Raw genomic sequence first — 24518 nt, 5'->3', positions numbered from 1 at the left:
AACTTCTGGCTATTTAATTTTTGAACTTCTTGTTTCCATTTTTCAATAACGAGGAAAATCTGAGTTTTCTATAATCATCGAATTTCTCCATATGTTTTATAAAATTGAAACGCTTTATTATTTTAATAGCATCAAACCACTTTCATTAACCTAGTTTCAACTTCTAGTTTTATAAGAAATATGAAATTCTTTGAGAACTTTTTTAAGTTGTTCCTTTATTTTCATTTGAACTTATTCGTATTATTCTTTAGTAATGCGATAAATATGTGTTTTTTATAAACTTCAAAGTTCTCTATTATTTCAATTTGAACTTCTTAGTTTTATTTTTAGAAAAAATATAGTTGATAAATAAGCATCAAACATTTTTTTTCTAAAATTGAACTTCATACTTTTATTTCTCCTAGAAACAAAAATAACTTTTGGTTTTCCATATACATAGAATTACTTTCTTTTTTAATTTAACTTCTTCATTTTATTTCTTTGGTAACAAGGAAAATCTAAGGTTTTTATAAATATCAAACTACTTTTCTTTTGTAATTTGGACTTCCTGGTTTATTTTTTTAGTAACGGAAATATCCTAGCTTGTACTAAATATTGAATCAGTTCGTTATTTAAATTTGAACTTCTAGATTTTTTTATTTAGTAACGGTGAAAATCTTTTTTATGAATTTTGAACTGCTATATATTTAAATTTTGGACTTCTTATTTTTTAGTCTGAAATTCTTGTTTTCATTCTTTAATAATGAGGAAACATATGAAATTTTGTATAACCATCGAACTCCTTTTTATTTAAATTTGGACTTCTTATTTTTGTTTCTTTTACTAAGAAAATATCCAAGTTTTAAATAAACATCGAGCCGCTCCATTTTTTAGATTTGAATTTCTAAGTTTTTTGAACGGAGAAAAACATGTATGAGTGTACTAACAAAAATCTTTGAATATTTTATCCACATCACACTGAACTTCAGCCCTCCTCAAACTGGCATGGTCCGCTGCTGGAAAATAGAACAGTTTCTCCTTCTGGTGGTACCACAGAAATGACAGATAATCGAGCTCGAGTCCATGAATTTAGTAAAGGGAGAAATCTAAGTTTTGTAAAAAAACATCAAACCACTCTACTATTATAAATTGAAATTCTTAGGTTTATTGTTTTAGTAATAAGGAAAATCTGAATTTTTTATATACATTGAACTACTTCGTTATTTTAGTTAGAACATCTTGGTTTTATTCTTTTAATAACGAGAAAAAAAATCAAGATTATAATATACATCAAACTATTCTATTATTTAAAATTGAACTTCTAGTTTTATTTTTCTCTTAGAGTATTTTTAATGAACATCCAACTGTTGTGCTATTTAAACCTGAACGTTTTATTTTATTTTTTAGAAACAAACAAAATTTGTTTTCTTTTTTAATAAACTTCAGACTTCTTTATTTTTTTTAAATTTGAACTTCAGGGATTTCTTTGTGTCCGCCTCTTTGTTCTTAGATATCCAATTTGTGTGTTTTGTCATAAGCGAACATTGTGAACTATCCGTGGCAGAGAATATGAACTTTGCATCAATGTTTTTTTTAAGTTAGTTGAAGCTTTTTTGTTACTCGACTCCCCTGTTATCAGTGATTGAACTGCACTCCTTTATATGTTTTATTATCTTTTTGTTATGTTGAAACATTTTTTAGATGGACAAGAAAGCTTTCATATCTAGAAATATTGTTATTGTCATGCATGATGGAGCAAAACTCTCCAGCACCAGAATTTTGAACTTCCAAAACTCAAAATATCTTACACAAATCAACAGCACAAAAAATAAAAATCCTATACATTAAGTGCAAGCAGCATCCTATAGTGCGAACACCCATTTTCATCTAGTAACTCACAGTGTACATCGACATGCAGCCAAAGCTTTAGTAAGTACATCACGCATACATGTAGTGGTTATTGAAAAATTACACAAAGATCCACACTCTCAGAAATGACATCTCCCCACCTAGATATCATCATAGCTGGTCTTTTTGATCATCCTGGCAAATTCGCCAAAATCTATCTCGCCATCAACTGTGACAGAACAGAAATCAAGCTGAGTCAATTGATTCTCCACTAGGATAAAGTTTTAGAAAATTGAAGCTCTTCCATTCTCAGCAAAGAGAGAGAAAATGACTAACCATTTTTTCATCTGCCTCTTGAAAATATTTCTTGGATGTCTTTTGGAGAGTGATTTTTTTCACCGAACTCTTTTGGTAATATGCTGAATATCAACATCTGAAATCTTCCCCTACAAAATATAATAGAGTTCACAACAATGTTCATCTTTGTGATATATTAAAAATAATAGGCACATCCTGGGAGGGTTGAATTTATCAACCACGAATTTGATGGACCTTGTCCAATGCAACAGTTGGACTTCAGTCATCTTGAGGTTCCGTCTCCAGTAGTATTATTGCTTCCCAAGTTGCTCGCATCATGCATGGTAGCTGCTCGAAGGCACACCGTACACACTCAGGGCTTGTGCGCCACTGCGCAAAGATTCCGTCTGCTCCATTTTAGCTTCGCCCCCTTTGCTCGTTGACCTCCAGCTGCTCCGCGCCCCTTGTTTGAACTTCTTCAGCCGCACATTTGCCTGGTTTTGGACCAAAAACACGAGTGTTTTGTAGCTTCAGATACATCTGAACTTCAGACCCAAAAACACGAATGTTTTGCAGCTGCAGATACATCTGAACTTCAGACATCAATGAAAATCACTTAGAGAACAAATACAAGACTGGCCAGGGGGAGGAATCGACGCTTTGATATGGATTCGGTTTTAGGACAGGGGGAGGAAGTAGCTTCAGACATCAACGAGGTCACCTGCCATCTCGAAGTGGAGAAGCTGCGGAGGAGTGACGCACGCTCACACGGGCGGAGTTGCACGGCCTGAGGCGGCGAAGTTGAACGGCCTGGACGACTGTGGCGCCGGATGTAGGTGGTGGCACTGGCTGTAGGGGAAGGAATCCGGCGAGCTCACGGTCCCGTGCCATGGCGTCCATCACGCGTAGAGGAGGGTGGAGGGAGATGGGGGACGACGGCGCTCGGTGGATGGGGCGGGGCCGATGCTGATGAAGGGGAGTGGTGAAGGCCGGTAGGTGGTGGAGCAGCCCGCACCGGTGGTTGCTCCCGTTGTGAGCGGCAGTGCTTGGGGGATGATGGCGCGGGATCCAGGGAGGAGGTGAGGCGACATCTCCGGTTGGGGTCAGGGGTGCGGCGCAGCGCTGGCTGGTGGCGAGGTGGGGAGGGAGGCGGTGGTGGCAGCACGGGAGGGAGGACGCGGCGGCGGCGCGGTTGAAGGTCGGGGCAAGGCGGCGGTGCGATTCGTGGCCGGGGCCCGGCGGCGGCGCGAGGCAGGGAGGGAGGCGGTGGTTGCGGCGTCATGCAGTTCGAAGGTTAGGGGAGGGGATCATGGTAGCAGGTGGGCTGGGCTTCTTTTCCTCGTACCGGCGGGGTGGGTTGCTCGGGATCTCAGGAACATCCATCGGGCCCTATATAGGGTGGATCGTGATCAGAATAACTATTCTAATCCCAGGATTAGAATAGTGCTACTCTTTCTCTATACACACACACACACACACATAAACACTATTCTGGTCACGGGATCAGAATAATATTCTGATCACAACATGAACTTCCCGAGTAACGCGCCTGACCTTCCCCGAATACTAGGTTCAACTTCAGCTAAAAGGTGTCGACATGGGGCTTGCGATATACCGTTGGAAAGCTAAGGACATCAGTATTATGACCCAAGTTAAATTTTTGGCAAAATGTAAGCGGTTTAAGAGCAGTTTTGAAAACCGTTTTTTCTTCATACAAAAAAACGTGAATCGTATTTTCGATCGCATTTTCAAACCGTTTATCGGAATGAGGCAAATAATATGGCGTTAGAAAGCTGCTGCAAAACCGCCCCTTCCACATGTTGAAAGTTTTCTCTAATTCCCTACGGTTAAATAGTAATTCGGAAAATCGTAGAATTTTGCAAACGAAACACCCGAGTTTGTATTTTCGATGCCGTTTCTAAACGGCTAATCCAATTGAGGCAAATAATATGGCGTTGGAAAGCTTATGAAAATGCGCTGCTTTTTCATGTTAATTTTTTTTTCTAATTTTGAACGGTTTAAACGTAATTTAGAAAACGGTACAAGTTCATCGAGTTCGTATTTTCGAGCTAATTTTTTAACCGTACGTCCAAATGCAGCAAATGATATGGCGTTGGAAAGCTTGAAGAAATGCGAAACTTTTTATATATATTATTTCTCCTAATTCATTACGATTTTATGTCAGTTTTGAAAATGGCTAAAAACGTATTTTTGCCGTAATTTCTACAAACTTTATCGGAATGGGGCAAATAATATACCGCTCAAAAGCTACGGAAAATTCGAAACCTTTTCATGTTGATGGTTTTCACTGAATCCTGGCCATTTACAAGTAATTTCGAAAACGGCGAGATCATGTGTTCTGCCTTTATCGCGAAACAGATACTTCAAATATGCACCACGTGAAGAACTTGAACTTCTTAGTGTGTGCGCTTGAACTTCACTCTGTTTTTCACGTGTTTTTTTCTCGTAGATATCCATCCACTGCAAGTAGATCTCCATCCATTCACCGGAATTGAGCAGGTGATATACCAATGGAAAGCTGTTGTAAACACGCAAGTTTCCCGTGTTGATCGTCTTTTCATACTCGCAACGATTTTAAAAGTTTTTCATCTAAAATTCATTCAGTGTAGTAGTTAAACTTCCTACTTTTTTCACGTTGAACTTCTGTCACATATTTTTGTTTATAACTTTCTCATCCATTCGTCAGTGTTACACAAATAATAATCCTTTTGTACAAACGTCTCTCACAATAATTTTTTTAACTTTCTCCGACCAAGGACTTGAACTTACACAAATGATATTCCTGCCATTTTGAGGTAAATTAGAAAATGGCGAGATCATGATTTATGCATTCATCGCGAACGGAAATGCATTGGTAAAGTAGTTGAACTTCTGGGGCATGTCTGTTTGAACTTCACTCTGTTTTTGACTTGCTGTTTTTTGCCCGTAACTCCCAAACCACTTACCGAAATTGAGCAAATGATATACCGATGGAAAGCTATTGAAAAATCGCAAATTTCCTGTGTCGATCAGTTTTTCATACTCGTGATGGTTCAAAAGAATTTTTTGAATACACAAAAATGTGTTTTAAACGGTATACATAAAACCTTTAAACCATTCATTGGAACATAGCATATAATATACTGTTGGAAAGCTTATGAATAGGAGCATCTTTTTCATGTAGACAGACGTTACAAATTCGTTGTCGTTTGGGAGCAGTTTTAAAAATGGCAAAAACAACATCGTTTTTGTTTGTTTTTTACATTTAATTGAAGGCCGGACGTCTCGCACTAGAGTTCTTGAACTTCACTGGGAGGATCACGTGAACTTCTTGCAACAAACGTTTTAGGCTTTTAGTTTTACATTCTTTTTATTCTCACCTGAAACGCATTCCGTGTAGTAGTTGAACTTCCCGTTGTTTTCCCCTTGAACTTTTGTCACGTATTTTTGTTCAACCTCTCTCAAAAGAATTTTTGAACTTTCTCGGTCCGAGCACTTGAACTTCTAGCAACAAAATTTTTAGCCTTTGCTTTTTCATTCTTTTTTTCCATACAAAATGCACATAGTGTAGTACTTGAACTTCTCGCAGTTATCAATCCGAACTTCTCTCAATTACATGAAAATATCTAAATTTTTTATAGACATCGAACCACTCTACCTTTTTTATTTGCAGTTCATTGTGCATTATTTAGAAATGTGAAAATTGGAGGTTCTTTAGAAACATCGAACTTCTTCGTTATTTGGAATTGAACTTCTTGGTTTTATTCTCTAGTAACTAGAAAACCTGAGTTTCTTTACATACATTTAACTACTCCGTTTTTTGGAATTGAACTTCTTGATTTTAATCTTTAGTATTGGGGAAAAATGCCCAAAATGGCATTGTTTTTTGTTTTTGTTTTTTGAGCTTATAAATCCTAGGGTTTAATGTACTTTGAACTTCTCAATTATTTTAATTTCAACTTCACATATTTTATTTTTCGAGTAAAGAATTGTGTTTGATTTTAAAATAAACATCGAATTTGTCTCTTTTTTTATTTTTGAACTTAATGGTTTAATCTTTTGGGTTTCATCTCCATAAGAGTGGCTGAGTTTTTACATTGGCTCGCCAAGCCTATCACAACCCTCCTCCTTTACCCGAGCATAGCGGACGGCTAAAGCGTGCGGAGAATGTCAAGAGAGGGCGGGGTCGACCGATTTTGACATGGGAGGAGTCCGTTAAGAGAGACCTGAAGGATTGGAGTATCGACAAAGAGCTAGCTATGGACAGGGGTGCGTGGAAGCTTGCTATCCATGTGCCAGAGCCATGAGTTGGTTGCGAGATCTTATGGGTTTCACCTCTAGCCTACCCCAACTTGTTTGGGACTAAAGGCTTTGTTGTTGTTGTTGTTGTAATGGTTTAATCTTTACTATCGGGGAAAATCCTAGTTTCCATTGATGAATTTCTTCAGTATGCGATACACGTGAACTTCGGAATTTCTTAAATATGAACTTCGCATGCTATTAAAATTCAATAAATTACACATAACATTACAAATACACTTCGTGTGCTACATGCACAACAAATACATCACTCTGATACATAAACTCCATGTGTTACATGAACTTCTAGTGTTTTGTAGAAAAAATAGAAACGACGAAAGTCTTTTTTATGATTTTTGAACTACTCTATATTTAAAAATGTAACTTCTTGTTTTCTATTTAGAAACGGTGAAATAACTGCTTCAAAGTGGTCTGTCATTTTTCCGAACTATTGTGTTATTTTATTTGAACTTCTTATGATCTCCCCATCAGAAGATTTGGATTTTCCAATTTTGATGCATCGAACTACTTGGTTATTTCATTTTGAACTTCTTATTTCCATTCTTTAATAACGAGAAAAAACTAATTTTTGTATAAACATCAAATTGCTCCTTTTTATTCAATTTGGACTTCTTAGTTTTTAAAATTCAAACTTCTGATTTTTTTCCATTAGTAGTCTGAAAAATACGAGTTTTACTATAATTATAAAATTGCTTTGTTATTTTAATTTGAACTTCTAGGGTTTTTTTCAAAGTAGGAAATACATTTTTAATAGAAATTTTGATCTGCTCTTTTTTTAATATGAACTTCTTTGTTTTATTTTTCTTTAGTAGTGGTTAGAAATCCGAGGTTTTAGTAAATATTGAATCGCTCCGTTATATTAATTTGAACTTCTAGTTTTTTTTAAATTGGGCAAATCATTTTTTAAAAACATTTTTGAATGGTTATGTTATTTTAATTTGAACTTCTTTGTTTTATTTTTTAGTAACATGACAAATACGAGTTCTGTAATATAACATCAAACTGTTCCGTCGTCTATGATCATGTGATTTTTTCTGAATGATAGTTTGTGAACACATTTGATGGATGGATTGTGTGTCGAACTAGTAAACATTTTTTCTTAACATGCAAACCTTTTTGTGTGGTGAATTTGTGACGGGTTCTTTATAGAACTAGTAAACATTCTGGTAGTTTTTTGTTTTTCCTATGAGACAGAGTTGCAGAACACACAACAAAACAAGCGTTTAGTTACTTTTCTGGCTGCACACAACAACATCTGGAGAGTAAGAAAGAAGGTCCACTTATGTTTTTCTATGGGGGATTATAACAAGCTAAGCACACGGATACATGAAGGGAGCAACAAGCTCTATTAGAGGTGAGGTAGTGTTAATTAAAAAAATGCACTGTTTTTGTGTCCCCTTGTCGTGGCTATGTTGGGCAGCAGCGATGCTCCTTCTTGACGTTGATCCACGAGTGATTCAACTAACACGGTCAGGTTGAACTCCATGTTTTTTCAAGTCTGAACTTCATAGGAATTGGGAATGACCCTGGTGGTTGGAGTTACAGTCTTTTTGCTAGCCATATGGTTGAGGAAAGAGAGCAACCCCAGTTGCCGAGAGAGCCCGGATCGTGCCAACATCTGATCCATTTCACCAACACAAAAGTGAGATTCTGATCCATTTCACCAACACAAAAATGAGATGAGCTGAGAGCACGGAAGATGCTGAAACTACCAAGTGATGTTCTTGATCCATTCAGCAGGCAAAACAAAGAAGAAACTGAATCAAAAGACAATTTGAACCCTCCAAAAATTGGAGCCAGGACTTCACCAGAGCATGGTGGAAGTGTGGATCTTGGCACTGCAGTGGCGACAGTCCTGGCGGTCAGGTGGTGTGTCGTTGAACGGCCCAATGTGGCGACGGTGAACTGCTTGGGCGCTTCGGTTACAGAGCCCCACCGAGAAGAGGAGGTGGAGGAGGGGCGTGGATCCAGGGACGGTGACCCGTCGACGGGCAGGGGATGGCTCGGGGGTGGCCCGCGTGTGACCCTACTCGAGACGGTGGCCGCCGATCCGCGTGTGATCCTGCTCGAGAGGGTGGCCGCCGATCCGCGGGTGCGTCGGTGGCCGGCGAGGTTGGATCTTGGCGGCGAGGAATGGCGGCAGCGACACCCTGGGGGAGATGGCGCCGGCGGCGCGCCGGGGCAGTTGGCAGCGTTGGCCGTGGGAGCAGGCCTGGACCCGACCGCGGGATAGGAGCGCGCTGGCCAGGGGGAGGGGGAGGCGCGCCGGCCGTTGGGGGAGGTGGCCCGCCGGCCGTGGGGGAGGAGGCCTGCCAGCCGTGAGGTAGGCGGGAAGCGGGGGACGGTGGTGCCGGAAGGTAGGGAAGCGGGGAGAGACGCAAGGGGCTGTACCAGCGAGATTGGGGGAGGTTGGGGATCGAGGGGAAGTGGTGGAAGAGTGGGTGGGTTTTTTTTGGACGGGTTCGAGGAGTTCAGGAACAAGTCCATCGGGCCCTATATAGAGGCTCGGTGTGATTCAAATAGTTATTGTAATTCAGGATTATAATAGTACCACTCTCTTTATATATATATAGGACAACACTATTCTAATACCAAAATTAGAATAACTATTTGGATCAAAGTCAACTTCCCTGTTCCCACTCGTATCCAACCTCCCCGATTCCAGTCGGCCCGTGCTTCCCTCACCGCCGCAGCGTTTCCTCCCCCGCCGCCCCGCGCTTCCTTCCCCGCCGCTGCGGCCCTTCCTCCCCCGCACCCCCACCATCGCCGGCATCCTCGCTCCCCTGCTCCACCACCGTCGCGGCAACCTCCCCAGATCCCCGCCACTGCGCGACCTCCCAGACCTCCCCACCGCCGCGCCACAACCGGACCCCTGACCTCCCTACCACCGCCACGGCCGCACCCCGCCTCCTCCACCGTCGTCGGAGTTCCTCCTCCCCCGTCGCCAGAGAGCCACCTCCCAAGGCACCTCCCTCCTCCAGCCCCGACACGCGTGACCCATCGGACGTCGCACCTGCCTCTCGCTGCTCCGCTCCCTGGCTGCCGGCGAGCCATCCGCCATGCTCCCCGGACACCGGCGAGGCATCCGCCCCGTCCCGCTCCCCAGCCGAAACCCAGGACCCCCCGTTTCTCCTACCTCTATCCGACCTTCCATCTGCTCGTGGTCGGGCGCCTCTATCCTCCTATCCGGCTGCTATAGGTGAACAAAACGGGGTTATCTTCTCATCTCCTCCCCGACGGCTGTAGACAAGCAGAGAAACACATTCTTTCTATCTTCTTCTCTTGATTTTCTTGGGACGTTCGGATAGTACTCATCGGCCAGGTCGAACAAAATTCTCGTGCAAGGTCGAACAAGATTGTTGGAATTCCTCTTGCTTTTTTAGAATAGCTTCAATTCGATGTGTGCATGCTCATGTGTGTCGATATGTGTGTGTGCGCTCGCGTGCTCTGCCGGCAGAGGCATGCACATCCTCATCCTCCCGTTGCAGTCCAGATTGGTGTGCAAGCATCCGTACAGATAAGAACATTGTTGTAAACTCTATTATATATTTCAGGGGAAGATTTCAGATGTTGATATTCGCCGACGCTCCCGCCTGGCTTGCCAGTGCCTGCCGTGCGGTCGATCTTGCTTGCGCCGTTTTTCTACGACACACGATTTGTGGATGAGATTGTTGGGAGCTGACACAGCCACACATGGTAGCAGGCGGGTAGCGTCTGCTCTGCTGCCACACATGGATTTCTTTCAGGTAATGTTTCTTCCTTCTAAACTTCATTTCTACAATTTTGAAACTGGCCAATCCATGTATGTTTCTGCCAAAATTGCCCCCAAAAACACAAGTCCTACTATAGTCCCTATTCATCTTGAATTCTCCCACCAAGGTATCTATTCTGAACAGTTGTCAATGGTGCATAGGATACGTCAGTACAACACTAAAGACAAAATGAAAGAGCCAATGCATCTCTGAACATTGTGTAACACGTTTATCACTTTTGCCACACAAGGGCCTGGGTTTCTCATGCTTGCCTACTTCCATCATGAGTCATGGCAGACGAACCACACTTGAGGAACAAGTTGCAACTAACGAGAGGTCAGCAACAAGTTCACTAGTAGGGGTTGCTGAAGTTCTTGAGGAGGTCCGGGATGTCGTGCGCGAGCATGTCGTCCACGGCCTGCACCATCTTGGGCGTGATCTTCTCAAACTTGTCGATGCTGTACCGAGTCAGCACCTGCTTCAAGTGCTCCACATCGAGGAAGTCGCCCGCCAGAAGGTGGTACTCCCTCTGGACCTGTTTCCAATACATCTCAGGTGTCAATGGAGCGAGCACATTGTGCAGAAAAGAGGCAACTTATTAATCAAGATGCAAGCGTAGCTGAATATCATTTGGTTTCATCTTGGGACGCAGTTTTGTATGGAAGTACCTTTGCAAACTCATCTTGTAAGTTGTCAACAAGTCGCTGTTGAGCCTTGGCTTTCCCCAGCATTGCAGGCATCTCCTTCTTCAGTTGGCCAATTATGTAAGCATGGATCTTCGCAGCTCAAGCACGCTTCACAAACTCATTGACCTACGCATGGAAATGGTGGACCAGTCAAATTGAAATTCTGCAGTCCATTCTCCAAAAGAGTTGGGTGAAAAAATCCACTCTCCAAAAGACATCCAAGAAATATTTTCAATAGGCGAAACAAAATATCGTTAGCCATTTTATCTCTCTTTGTTGTCATTATTTTAAACCGATACACACATAATTAGACTGGCCTGCTGCTGTTGTTGTTGATCGTCAGGTTGGCCATGCTCGATCTGACCAAGAGGAGCAGTAGTAGTAGGTACTGGTGCAAATTAGGGTGTGCGGTGAGGCGAGGAGAAGCCCATGCACCATTGCCACTGGCCTCCTCTAGCTCCGCCGTAGGCTACTTCCTTGTTACTGCTAGTACAGAAAAGAATGAACTACAGGACGTCTCTGCCTCATGACCAAAGTGTATGCACTTTTCTGTAAACCACTTCCTTTCTTCTTGTAGACTCCTTCCTCTGAACCAAGTACTGCTATTCTTTCCTTTACATGATATGATAAGAAATGTGTGATGGTGAGAGGACGGAGGAAAAAGGACACACACTGGTATAGAGAAACCAAACTTGTGGCGAATAATTGTTTGATTATGTTTGCTAGTACGTAACAATATAGTAGTTCACACTTCAGGACAAGGTGGATTTGGACTTCAGCGGCAGTACAAAGAGCACTTCGGTAGCACGTGGCGAGCTCAGAAAAACTCGTCGCCGACCACAATGGCACGAGGAAGCCGAGCTTCTCTGCCATGGTGGTGCTCGTTCTTTTGGTCAAGCATCCATGCTCTTTAACAAATAAATTCAAATATACTAAATCACATGCATTCCTCTCCCTGTGTGCTTGTATTCTGTGTGTATTCATGCAAAAAAAGGTGGTTTTATTTTATTTTTGTGTATAAGAAGAAAGAAGTTTAGATATAATAAATAAAAATGTTCAAGAATATGTAACATGATAGAAAATTTGGTGTACGGAATTGATATGCACAAAGAATACTATCATATATTTCCTTTATGCGAAACTTTTTTTTGGAAAAATTAACACAATCAACTCCTGGGAGTTTATATGTAAAAAGACCACTTTAAGAAAAAAAACAACAATTGAAAAGTTTACCACAAACACGACACAAATTTACGAAAAAACAAAATCAAATTTTAACCCATTTAAATAAAATAAAAACAAGAAGTTCAAATAGAAACAATAATGAAATTGAAAGTTAATTAAAGAATATATTTTTTCCTGTTTCTGAAAAACTAAAAATGAAGAAGTTCAAATTGAAAAACCAAGAAAGTCCAAATTAAAAAAAATATAAAAGTTCACTACTTATTAAAAAATGGATTTTCCCGTATCCAACAAAAATCTTGAAGTTCAAATTTAGAAAATGGGATGGTTCAATGTCAAGTTTGAATTTTTTCTTTTCAAATGACGAATTAAAAATCATTTCTAGTATACAAAAACTAAGAAGGTCAAACTTCAATAACAGATAAGTGCAAAGGTTTAAAACACGAAAAATTAATGATTCTAAAAAACCAGGAAGTTCAAAAATAAAATAGAAAGTTGCGTGTTTTCAGCAGTTTTCCATCAGTATATCATTTTCTCAATTTCGATAAGCGGTTTGGGAGCTACGGGCAGAAAGAAGCACATAAAAAACAGAGTGAAGTTCAATCAGACATGTCGCAGAAGTTCAGGTTCTTCACAGAGTGCATGTCCTTCCGCGATGAAGGCAAACATCATGATCTCGCTATTTTCAAAATTACATGAAAATGACTGGGAACTACAGAAAACTTTATATATGAAAAAGTTTCGCATTTTTGATAGCTATCCAACGGTATATCATTTGTCCCATTCCAACATAGTTTGCAAAAATTACAGCAAAAAATGTTTTTTTACCATTTTTCATAATTGACTTAAAACCGTAAAGAATTGGGAGAAACATTATATACCAAAAAGTTTCGCTTTTTCTCAATATTTCAAACGCCATATCATTTGATGCATTCTGACGGTCGGTTCAAAAATTAACTTGAAAATACAAAGAAGTTCGATATTGCAAAATTTCGATTAAAAATTAACTTAAAAAATTGAGCCAGAAGTTCAAATAGAAAATTGATGTTAGAATAAAAAATTGAGCTAGAAGTTCAATTCGTAAATATGAAGAAGTTTGATGTTTCTGAAAAACCTCTGATTTTCATATTCTAAAAAATATAGAATGAAGTTCAGTTAAAAAAAGTAGAGTGGTTCAATGTCTATAAAAAACTCAGATATTTTCATGTAACCAAGAGAAGTTCAGATTGATAACTGCGAGAAGGTCACGTACTACATGGTGTGCATTTTGTATTAAAAATGAATGAAAAACGCAAAGGCTGAAAGTTTTTTTGCTAGAAGTTCAAGTGCCCGGCCCGAGAAAATTCAAAAATTCATGTGAGAGAGGTTGAACAAAAAATCTGTAACAGAAGTTCAAGGTGAAAACAGCGAAAAGTCCAACTAAGACACGGAATGCGTTTTAGATAGGAATATAAGAATAGAAAACAAAAGTCTTAAAATGTTTGTTGCAGGAAGTTCATGTGCTCCTCCTAGCATAGTTCAAAATTCATGTGTGAGACGTCCGTCGTTCATTTACATGTTGAAAAAAGGCAAAAATCAACGTTGTTTTGCCATTTTTAAAACTGCTCTCAAACGGCAATGAATTTGTAACACCTGTCTACCTGAAAATCTTGCTGCTATTCATAAGCTTTCCATCGGTATATTATGTGCCACATTTCGATGAATAATTTAAAATTTTCATGTATACCGTTTAAAACACGTTTTTATGGATTCAAAAAATTCTTATATGTTGAAAGATGTTCATAGCGAAAACAACGAGAAGTTTAAGTACTGCAAGAAATGCATTTCAGGTGGGAGTAGAAGTATAGAAAAATAAAAGCTTAAAAGGTTTGTTGAAAGAAGTTCAAGTGCTCTGTCTGAAGAAGTTAAAGAATTCTTGCGAGAGAGGTTCACCTTGTATTTCCATGTTCGATTTTTTTCCATATAAAAATCCAATTTACTCAAAAATATAAAAAGGTGAAGTTCAAATTGAAATAACAGAGAAGTTCGGAGTTTATTAAAACATAGGATTTACCTGTTCAAAAAATAAAAAACATAATGTCATTTTTGGCACTTTTAAAAACAACTCATAAACAAAAAAATGCTTGCTAGAAGTTCAAGTACTCGACGAGGAAAAGTTCAAAAAATTCTTGTGAGACAGGTTCACCGTGTATTTAGATGTCCAAAATACAAAAAAACATGTTGTTTTTTGTGTTTTAAAAAAATTCTCTCAGACCAGAGAGAAGTTCAAAGTGATAACAACCGGAAGTTCAGTACTACATGGTGTGTATTTCATATAAGAAAAATACAATAGAGTGAAACAGAGTGAAGTTCAAATAGACATACCCCAGAAGTTCAACTACTTCACGCAGTGCAAAAAACAACACGTCAAAAATAGAGTGAGGTTCAAACAAACATGCCCGAGAAGTTCAACTACTTCACGCAGTGCGTTGCCATTGACAATGAAGGCAGAAATCATGATCTTGTCATTTCTCTAATTTACTTCAAAACGACAGGAATATCATTTGTGTAAATTCAAGTCCTCGGTCGGAGAAAGTAAAAAAATATATTGTGAGAGAGGTTTGTACAAAAAGAATATCATTTGTGAAATACTGACGAAATGGATGAGAAAATTACAAACAAAAATATGTCACAAAAGTTCGACGTGAAAACAACACGAAGTTCGACTACTATAGTGAATGAATTTGAGATGAAAAACTTTTAAAATTGTCGCGAGTATGGAAAAACGATCAACACAGGAAAGTTGCGTGTTTACAACAGCTTTCCATCGGTATATCACTTGCTCAATTCCGGTGAGTGGATGGAGATCTACGAGCAAAAAAAGCACGTGAAAAACATAGTGAAGTTCAAGTAGACATGTCGAGAAGTTTTGTATGAAGAAAAAACGGTTTTCAAAACTGCTCTTAAACCGCTTACATTTTGCCAAAAATTTAACTTGGGTCATGATACTGGTGTCCATAGCTTTCCAACGGTATATCGCAAGCCCCATTTGGGCAATGTTGGCGGAAGTTCAACCTAGCACTGGGAGAAGTTCAGGTCGAACAACTTCGGCAGTAAAATTGCAAAAAGTGCAATTTCATCACGAGCCGAGAACAAAATCCGCCGACGAGCGAGATTCCTATTTAAAACTAATATTTTGAAAAAACGTTTCTTGATTACACTAACATCATATAAAACACGACTAACAAGAATAATTCGCGGGGGAAGCCACGGTTGCGAAGATAGCCCGAAGGTCGGGTTCGTACACAGCGAAGTTCAGGCGCGTTACTCAGGCAGTTTAGGTTGTGATCAGAATATTATTCTGATCCCGTGATCAGAATAGTGTTTATGTGTGTGTATGTATATATGTATATATATGTGTGTGTGTGTGTGCGCGCGCGCATGTATGACTACAATGTATAGAAAAAAGTTGATGAATTTTGACATTTGATCCAATGTATAGCAATTAGTATTTGCAAAAGTTGCATATTTTAATTTTAGTATATGTATGTATAGTACAATAGATTCTCTTAGTCATTTAATAAGGGATTTATGAAGAATGCCCCCATTATGGATATGCACAAGTTGATCCATTTTTTCCTGATCTCATCTATATATATTCTTCTATATGTCATGTTGTGTGTCAAAGTATTGAAGAAATTCATTGCTTCATCATTAGCCGGAAGTAACAGGCACATGATGCTATGAAGTGTCCAATCATTTTGATTTTCATGATGCCACGAGTCGGCTTAGGAGTTGGTTCAGTAAGTGTACAATCATTTTCATTACTCAACAAGTTATTCAATAACAATTCAGCTTGATCAACAGTTCTTTCCCTGAAAACACAACCAGCACAACTATCCAGGTGGTCTCTGGAAGCATTGGTTAGTCCATTATAAAAGATATCAAGTATTTCATTTTTCTTGAGAGGATGATCAGGCAAAGCATTAAGTAATCAGAGAAGCCTCCCCCAAGCTTGTGGGAGACTCTCTTCTTCAATTTGCACAAAATTATATATTTCCCTTAAGGCAGCTTGTTTCTTATGAGAAGGGAAATATTTAGTAGAGAAGTAATAAATCATATCCTGGGGACTACGCACACAACTAGGATCAAGAGAATTAAACCATATTTTAGCATCACCCTTTAATGAGAACGGAAACAACTTAAGGATAAAGTAATAGCGAGTTTTCTCATCATTAGTGAACAGGATGGCTATATCATTTAATTTAGTAAGATGTGACACAACAGTTTCAGATTCATAGCCATAAAAAGGATCAGATTCAACCAAAGTAATTAGCTCAGGATCGATAGAGAAATCATAATCCTTATCAGAGATAGAGATAGGTAAAGTAGCAAAAGCAGGGTCATGTTCATTCTAGCATTCAAGGATTTTTCTTTCAGCTTAGCTAATAATTTCTTAAGATCATATCTATCATTGCAAGCTAAAAAGTCTTTAGCAGTTTCTTCATCCATAACATAACCCTCAGGAACAAAAGGCAATTCATATCTAGGGGAAAATCTTCATCATCACTTTCATCAATATTATCAGTTTCGGTAATTTCATTCTCTCTAACCCTAGCAAGTTGTTCATCAAGAAATTCACCTAGTGGCACAGTATTATCAAGCATAGAAGTAGTTTCATCATAATAATCATGCAAAGCAGAAGTGGCATCATCAATAACATGCGACATACCAGAGTGAATAGTAAGTGTAGGTGTCGCAAGTTTACTCATAACAGAGGGTGAATCAAGTGCAGAGCTAGATGGCAGTTCCTTACCTCCCCTTGTAGTTGAGGGAAAAATCTTGGTTCTTTCATCTTTCAAGTTCTTTATAGTGATCAACAGATATAAATCCCAAGTGACTCAAAGAATAGAGCTATGCTCTCTGGCAACGAGGCCAGAAAATAGTCTTGATAACCCACAAGTATAGGGGATTACAACAGTTTTCGAGGGTAGAGTATTCAACCCAAATTTATTGATTCGACACAAGGGGAGCCAAAGAATATTCTCAAGTATTAACAACTGAGTTGTCAATTCAACCGCACCTGAAAGACTTAATATCTGCAGCAAAGTATTTAGTAGCAAAGTAATATGGAAGTAACGGTAACAGTGGCAAAAGTAACAGTATTGGTTTTGTTGTGATTGTAACAGTGGCAGCGGTAAAGTAACTAAGCAAAGATCAATATGTGAAAATCTCGTAGGCAATGGATCAATGATGGATAATTATGTCGGATGCGATTCCTCATGCAACAATTATAACATAGGGTGACACAGAACTAGTTCCAGTTCATCAATGTAATGTAGGCATGTATTCCAAATATAGTCATACGTGTTTATGGAAAAGAACTTGCATGGCATCTTTTGTCCTACCCTCCCGTGGCAGCAGAGTCGTATTGGAAACTAAGGGATATTAAGGCCTCCTTTTATAGAGTACCGGACCAAAGCATTAACACTTAGTGAATACATGAACTCCTCAAACTACGGTCATCACCGGTAAGTATTCCAATTTTTGTCACTTCGGGGTTAACGGATCATAACACATAATAGGTGACTATAGACTTGCAAGATATGACCAAGAACTCACATATATTCATGAAAACATAATAGGTTCAGATCTGAAATCATGGCACTCGGTCCCTACTGACAAGCATTAAGCATAGCAAAGTCATAGCAACATCAATCTTAGAACATAATAGATACTAGGGATCAAACCCTAACAAAACTAACTCGATTACATGATAAATCTCATCCAACTCATCACCGTCCAGCAAGCCTACGATGGAATTACTCACGCACGGCGGTGAGCATCATGAAATCGGTGATGGAGGAAGGTTGATGATGACGATGGCGACGGATTCCCCTCTCCGGAGCCCCGAATGGACTCCAGATCAGCCCTCCCGGGAGAGATTAGGGCTTGGCGGCGGCTCCGTATCGTAAAACACGATGAATCCTTCTCCCTGATTTTTTCTCCCCGAACGTGAATATATAGAGTCGGAGTTGAGGTCGGTGGAGCCTCAGGGAGCCCACGAGATAGGGGGGCGCGCCCCCACCCTTGTGGACAGGGTGTGGATCCCCTTGCATTGGTTCTTTTGCCATTATTTTTTATATATTCCAAAAATATTCTCCATGAAGTTTCAGGTCATTCCGAGAACTTTATTTCTGCACAAAAATAACACCATGGCAATTCTGCTAAAAACAGCGTCAGCCCGGGTTAGTTCCATTCAAATCATGCAAGTTAGAGTCCAAAACAAGGTCAAAAGCGTTTGGAAAAGTAGATACGATGGAGACGTATCACATTTGCATGAAATTTGTTCTTGATGTCAACGATGCCCGGCCCGCATCCTCGTCATCGACCCGTTCGCGACAATGTCCTGCTTCAGAGGCGCCATGTCCAGGACTGGGCTCCGCCAGGCTGGCACTAGGAGGTGCTACCTTCAGGGGCGCACATCTTGGCGAGGAACCCGGGTCCCGTCGTTGACCCGTAGCTTCTTTGGTGACGGGCGCATCCACTCCTTCGTCCGCTGATTATAGTTGTCGATACCCAGCTATTTAGTTTGGAAAGTGTTAATCCGAGTAGTGAGCCCTGTGGCTGGTGATACGTATGCAACGTATCTATAATTTTCGATTGCTCCATGCTATATTATCTACTATTTTGGACATTATTGGGCTTTATTATCCACTTTTATATTATTTTTGGGACTAACCTATTAACCGGAGGCCCAGCCTAGAATTGCTGTTTTTGCCTATTTTAGGGTTTCGAAGAAAAGGAATATCAAACAGAGTCCAAACGGAATGAAACCTTCGGGAACGTGATTTTCTCACCGAACATGACCCAGGAGACTTGGACCCTATGTCAAGAAACAAAGGAGGAAGCCACGAGGTAGGGGGCGCGCCTACCCCCCCAGGCGCGCCCTCCACCCTCGTGGGCCCCCTGTTGCTCCATCGATGTACTCCTTCCTCCTATATATACCTATGATACGTCTCCAACGTATCTATAATTTTTGATTGCTCCATGCTATATTATCTACTGTTTTGGATGTTTATAGGCTTTATTATACACTTTTATATTATTTTTGGGACTAACCTATTAACCCAGAGCCCAGTGCCAGTTTCTGTTTTTTCCTTGTTTCAGAGAATCGCAGAAAAGGAAAATCAAACGGAGTCCAATTGACCTGAAAATTCACGGAACTTATTTTTGGAAGGAAAGCAACCCGGGAGACTTGGAGACCACGTAAGGGAAGCAACGAGGAAGCCACGAGGCAAGGGGCGCGCCCTCCACCCTCGTGGGCCCCTCGTGCCCCCCCTGACGTACTTCTTCTGCCTATATATCTCCATATACCCTAAAAACATCCGAGAGCACAATAGATCGGGGGGTTCCGCCGCAAGAAGCCTCCGTAGCCACCGAAAACCAATCTAGACCCGTTCTGGCACCCTGCCGGAGGGGGAATCCCTCTCTTGTGACCATCTTCATCATCCGATGCTCTCCGTGACGAGGAGGGAGTAGTTCTCCCTCGGGGATGAGGTTATGTACCAGTAGCTATGTGTTTGATCTCTCTCTCTCCTGTTCTTGAGGTGGTACGATCTTGATGTATCACGAGCTTTGCTATTATAGTTGGATCTTGAGGTGGTACGATCTTGATGTATGTTTTGATGATCAACTTGCGGGTTCCGTCCATGAACCTATGCATAGGGGTTGGCACACGTTTTCGTCGTGATTCTCCGGTAGAAACTTTGGGGCACTCTTTGAGGTTCTATGTGTTGGTTGAATAGATGAATCTGAGATTGTGTGATGCATATCGTATAATCATACCCACGGATACTTGAGGTGACATTGGAGTATCTAGATGACATTAGAGTTTTGGTTGATTTGTGTCTTAAGGTGTTATTCTAGTACGAACTCTAGGGCTGTTTGTGACACTTATAGGAATAGCCCAACGGATTGATTGGAAATAATAACTTTGAGGTGGTTTCGTACCCTACCATAATCTCTTAGTTCGTTCTCCGCTATTAGTGACTTTGGAGTGACTCTTTGTTGCATGTTGAGGGATAGTTATGTGATCCAATTATGTTATTATTGTTGAGGGAACTTGCACTAGTGAAAGTATGAACCCTAGGCCTTGTTTCAACGCATTGCAATACCGTTTGCGCTCACTTTTATCATTAGTTACCTTGCTGTTTTTATATTTTCAGATTACAAAAACCTTTATCTACCATCCATATACCACTTGTATCACCATCTCTTCGCCGAACTAGTGCACCTATACAATTTACCATTGTATTGGGTGTGTTGGGGACACAAGAGACTCTTTTTTATTTGGTTGCAGGGTTGCTTGAGAGAGACCATCTTCATACTACGCCTCCTACGGATTGATAAACCTTAGGTCATCCACTTGAGGGAAATTTGCTACTGTCCTACAAACCTCTGCACTTGGAGGCCCAACAACGTCTAAAAGAAGAAGGTTGTGTAGTAGACATCAAGCTCTTTTCTGGCACCGTTGCCGGGGATGTGAGTGCTTGAAGTTATATCTTTAGATATTGCAATCGGGTCTTTTAGTTTCTTGTTTTATCACTAGTTTAGTTTATAAAAGAAAATTAAAAATGGAATTAATGTTACCTCATATGCTTCATCTTTTTAATATCTATCATGAAAATAAGGATTTCGATAATTGTGCTCAAGTGCTAGAAGAAGAATGCATTAGAATGTTTGGCACTAAATATTTGAATGATGAGCATGATTGCAATGTTGTTAGTATGAATTCCTGGAATATCCATGATGCTAATGATATGCAAAGCCACAAGCTTGGGGAAGCTATGTTTGATGAATATGATATTTTTTGTCCCCCAAGTTTTGATGAGAAAATTTATTATGATGAAAGCATGCCTCCTATTTATGATGATTATATTGATGAAAGTGGATTTGGAGAGGTCATGACTTTATTTTGTGATGAATCCACTATTCCGGAAGAGGTTCCAATTGATTATGAGAACAAAGTTGCCATCTATGATGATTATTGTGATGACTTGTATGCTATAAAGAATAATGATATCCATGAAACTTGTCATCATGATTTTAGTTTTCAATTGGATTATGCCTCACATGATAATTATTTTGTTGAGTTTGCTCCCACTATTATTCATGAGAATAATTTTGCTTATGTGGAGAGTAATAAAATTTCTATGCTTGTAGATCATGAAAAGAATGCTTTAGGTGCTGGTTATATTTTTGAATTCATTCATGATGCTACTGAAAATTATTATGAGGGAGGAACATATGCTTGTAGGAATTGCAATAATATCAAGTTTCCTCTCTATGTGTTGAAAATCTCGAAGCTATGCTTGTTTTACCTTCCTATGCAAGTTGATTCTTGTTCCCATAAGTTGTTTTCTCACAAAATCCCTATGCATAGGAAGTGGGTTAGGCTTAAATGTGCTACTCATATTCTTCATGATGCTCTCTTTATGTTTCAATTCTTATCCTTTATGTGAGCATCATTGAAACCATCATGCCTAGCTAGGGGCTTTAAACGATAGCGCTTGTTGGGAGGCAACCCAATTCTATTTTTTGTTCCTTGCTTTTTGCTCCTGTTTAGTAATAAATAATTTATCTAGCCTCTTTTATGATTGAGTTTTTTATGTTTTAATTAGTGTTTGTGCCAAGTAGAACCGTTGGGAAGACTTGGGAAAAGTCTTGTTGATCTTACTGTAAAAAACAGAAACTTTAGCACTCACGAGAATTGCTGCCATTTTTATTTGGTTAGTGCTACTTAGTTAATTATTTTTGAAGATGATTACTAGATAAATTACTCACGTCCAGAAATTTATTTTAGAATTTTATGAGTTCCATAATTATACGGTTGATCCAGATTACTACAGACTGTTCTGTTTTTGACAGATTCTGTTTTCTGTGTGTTGTTTGCTTATTTTGATGAATCTATGGCTAGTAAAAGAGTTTATAAACCATAGAGAAGTTCTAATACAGTAGGTTTAACACCAATATAAATAAATAATGAGTTCATTACAGTACCTTGAAGTGGTGTTTTGTTTTCTTTCGCTAACGGAGCTTACGAGTTTTCTGTGAAGTTTTGTGTTGTGAAGTTTTCAAGTTTTGGGTAAAGATTCGATGGATTATGGAATAAGGAGTGGCAAGAGCCTAAGCTTGGAGATTCCCATGGCACCCCAAGGAAATATTCAAGGACAACCAAGATCCTAAGCTTGGGTATTCCCATGGCACCCCAAGGAAATATTCAAGGACAACCAAGAGCCTAAGCTTGGGGATGCCCCGGAAGGCATCCCCTCTTTCGTCTTCGTTCATCGGTAACTTTACTTGGAGGTATATTTTTATTCGCCACATGATATGTGTTTTGCTTCGAGCGTCATTTTATTTTCTTTTGTTTTGCTTGATGTTTGAATAAAATACCAAGATCTAAAATTATTAAATGTTAGAGAGTTTCCACATAGTTGCATAATTATTCAACTACTCATTGATCTTCACTTATATCTTCCAGAGTAGTTTGTTGTTTGCTCTAGTACTTCACTTATATCTTTTAGAGCATGGTGGTAGTTTTATTTTGAAGAAATAGATGAACTCTCATGCTTCACTTATATCATTTTGAGAGTTTTAAATAGCATGGTAATTTTCTTAAATAATCCTAATATGCTAGGCATCCAAGAATAGTAAAAACTTTCATATAGAGTATTGAATACTAAGAGAAGTTTGATGCTTGATGACTGTTTTGAGATATGGAGGTAATAATATCAAAGTCATGCTAGTTGAGTAGTTGTGAATTTGAGAAATGCTTGTGTTGAAGTTTGCAAGTCCCGTAGCATGCACGTATGGTAAACGTTGTGTAACAAATTTGAAACATTAGGTGTTATTTGATTGTCTTCCTTATGAGTGGCGGTCGGGGACGAGCGATGGTATTTTCCTACCAATCTATCCCCCTAGGAGCATGCGCGTAGTGCCGAGGTTTTTGATGACTTGTAGATTTTTGCAATAAGTATGTGAGTTCTTTATGACTAATGTTACGTCCATGTATTATACGCACTCTCACCCTTCCATACTTGCTAGCCTCTTCAGTACCGTGCATTGCCCTTTCTCACATTGAGAGTTGGTGCAAACTTCGCTGGTGCATCCAAACCCCGTGATATGATACGCTCTATCACACATAAACCTCCTTATATCTTCCTCAAAACAGCCACCATACCTACCTATTATGGCATTTCCATAGCCATTCCGAGATATATTGCCATGCAACTTTCCACCGTTTCGTTTATTATGACACGCATCATCATTGTCATATTGCTTTGCATGATCATGTAGTTGACATCGTATTTGTGGCAAAGCCATCGTTCATAATTTTTCATACATGTCGCTCTTGATTCATCGCAATCACGGTACACTGCCGGAGGCATTCATATAGAGTCATCTTTTATTCTAGTATCGAGTTGTAAATAAATAGAAGTGTGATGATCATCATTTTCTAGAGCATTGTCCCAAGTGAGGAATAAAAAAAGAGAAGGCCCAAAAAAAGGAGAAAGGCCATAAAAAAGAGAAGGCCCAAAAAATGAGAGAAAAAGAGAGAAGGGACAATGCTACTATCCTTTGCCACACTTGTCTTCAAAGTAGCACCATAATCCTCATGATAGAGAGTCTCTTGTTTGTCATTTTCATATACTAGTGGGAATTTTTCATTATAGAACTTGGCTTGTATATTCTAACAATGGGCCTCCTCAAGTGCCCCAGGTCTTCGTGAGCAAGCAAGTTGGATGCACACCCACTTAGTTTCTTTTGTTGAGCTTTCATACATTTATAGCTCTAGTGCATCCGTTGCATGGCAATCCCTACTCCTTGCATTAACATCAATCGATGGGCATCTCCATAGCCCATTGATTAGCCTCGTTGATGTGAGACTTTCTCCATTTTTGTCTTGTCCACATAACCCCCATCATCATATTCTATTCCACCCATAGTGCTATGTCCATGGCTTGCGCTCATATATTGTGTGAAGGTTTATAGGTTTGAGATTACTAAAGTATGAAACAATTGCTTGGCTTGTCATCGGGGTTGTGCATGATGAGAGCATTTTTGTGTGACGAAAATGGAGCATGACTAAACTATATGATTTTGTAGGGATGAACTTGCTTTGGCCGTGTTATTTTGAGAAGACATAATGGCTTAGTTAGTATGCTTGAAGTATTAATATTTTTATGTCAATATGAACTATTATCTTGGATCTTATGGATCTGAATATTCATGCCACAATTAAGAAGAATTACATTGAAATTATGCCAAGTAGCACTCCGCATCAAAAATTCTGTTTTTATCATTTACCTACTCGGGGACGAGCAGGAATTAAGCTTGGGGATGTTGATACGTCTCCAACGTATCTATAATTTTTGATTGCTCCATGCTATATTATCTACTATTTTGGATGTTT

General features: G+C 39.5%; 1 protein-coding gene and 1 long non-coding RNA gene across 3 annotated transcripts; one reads left to right on the top strand and one right to left on the bottom strand.

Moving 5' to 3' along the window:
* Window positions 1–7645: 7645 nt before the first annotated feature.
* On the bottom strand, window positions 7646–9007 carry LOC119300941 (proline-rich receptor-like protein kinase PERK2). 2 transcript variants are annotated; one of them, XM_037577849.1, is made up of 2 exons: window positions 8253–9007; window positions 7646–8062 (listed from the first exon to the last, which is right to left on the bottom strand). In XM_037577849.1, the coding sequence occupies exons 1-2, from the start codon at window positions 8929–8931 to the stop codon at window positions 7998–8000; spliced, it is 744 nt and encodes a 247-aa protein (XP_037433746.1). In that variant the 5' UTR covers window positions 8932–9007; the 3' UTR covers window positions 7646–7997. The 2 variants fall into 2 exon arrangements, with proteins under 2 accessions (XP_037433746.1, XP_037433745.1); XM_037577848.1 differs by having other exon boundaries at window positions 8157–9004.
* Window positions 9008–9137: 130 nt separating this feature from the next.
* LOC119300943 lies at window positions 9138–10996 on the top strand. The gene is made up of 2 exons (XR_005146816.1): window positions 9138–10190; window positions 10447–10996. It is a non-coding gene; the product is annotated as an uncharacterized LOC119300943 (long non-coding RNA).
* The last annotated feature ends 13522 nt before the right edge of the window (window positions 10997–24518 follow it).

Source organism: Triticum dicoccoides, chromosome 5A (genome assembly GCF_002162155.2).
Source record: "Triticum dicoccoides isolate Atlit2015 ecotype Zavitan chromosome 5A, WEW_v2.0, whole genome shotgun sequence".
Lineage (NCBI taxonomy): Eukaryota > Viridiplantae > Streptophyta > Magnoliopsida > Poales > Poaceae > Triticum > Triticum dicoccoides.
Note: the sequence above shows the minus strand (reverse complement) of the source record. Positions and strands in the feature narration are given on the sequence as shown.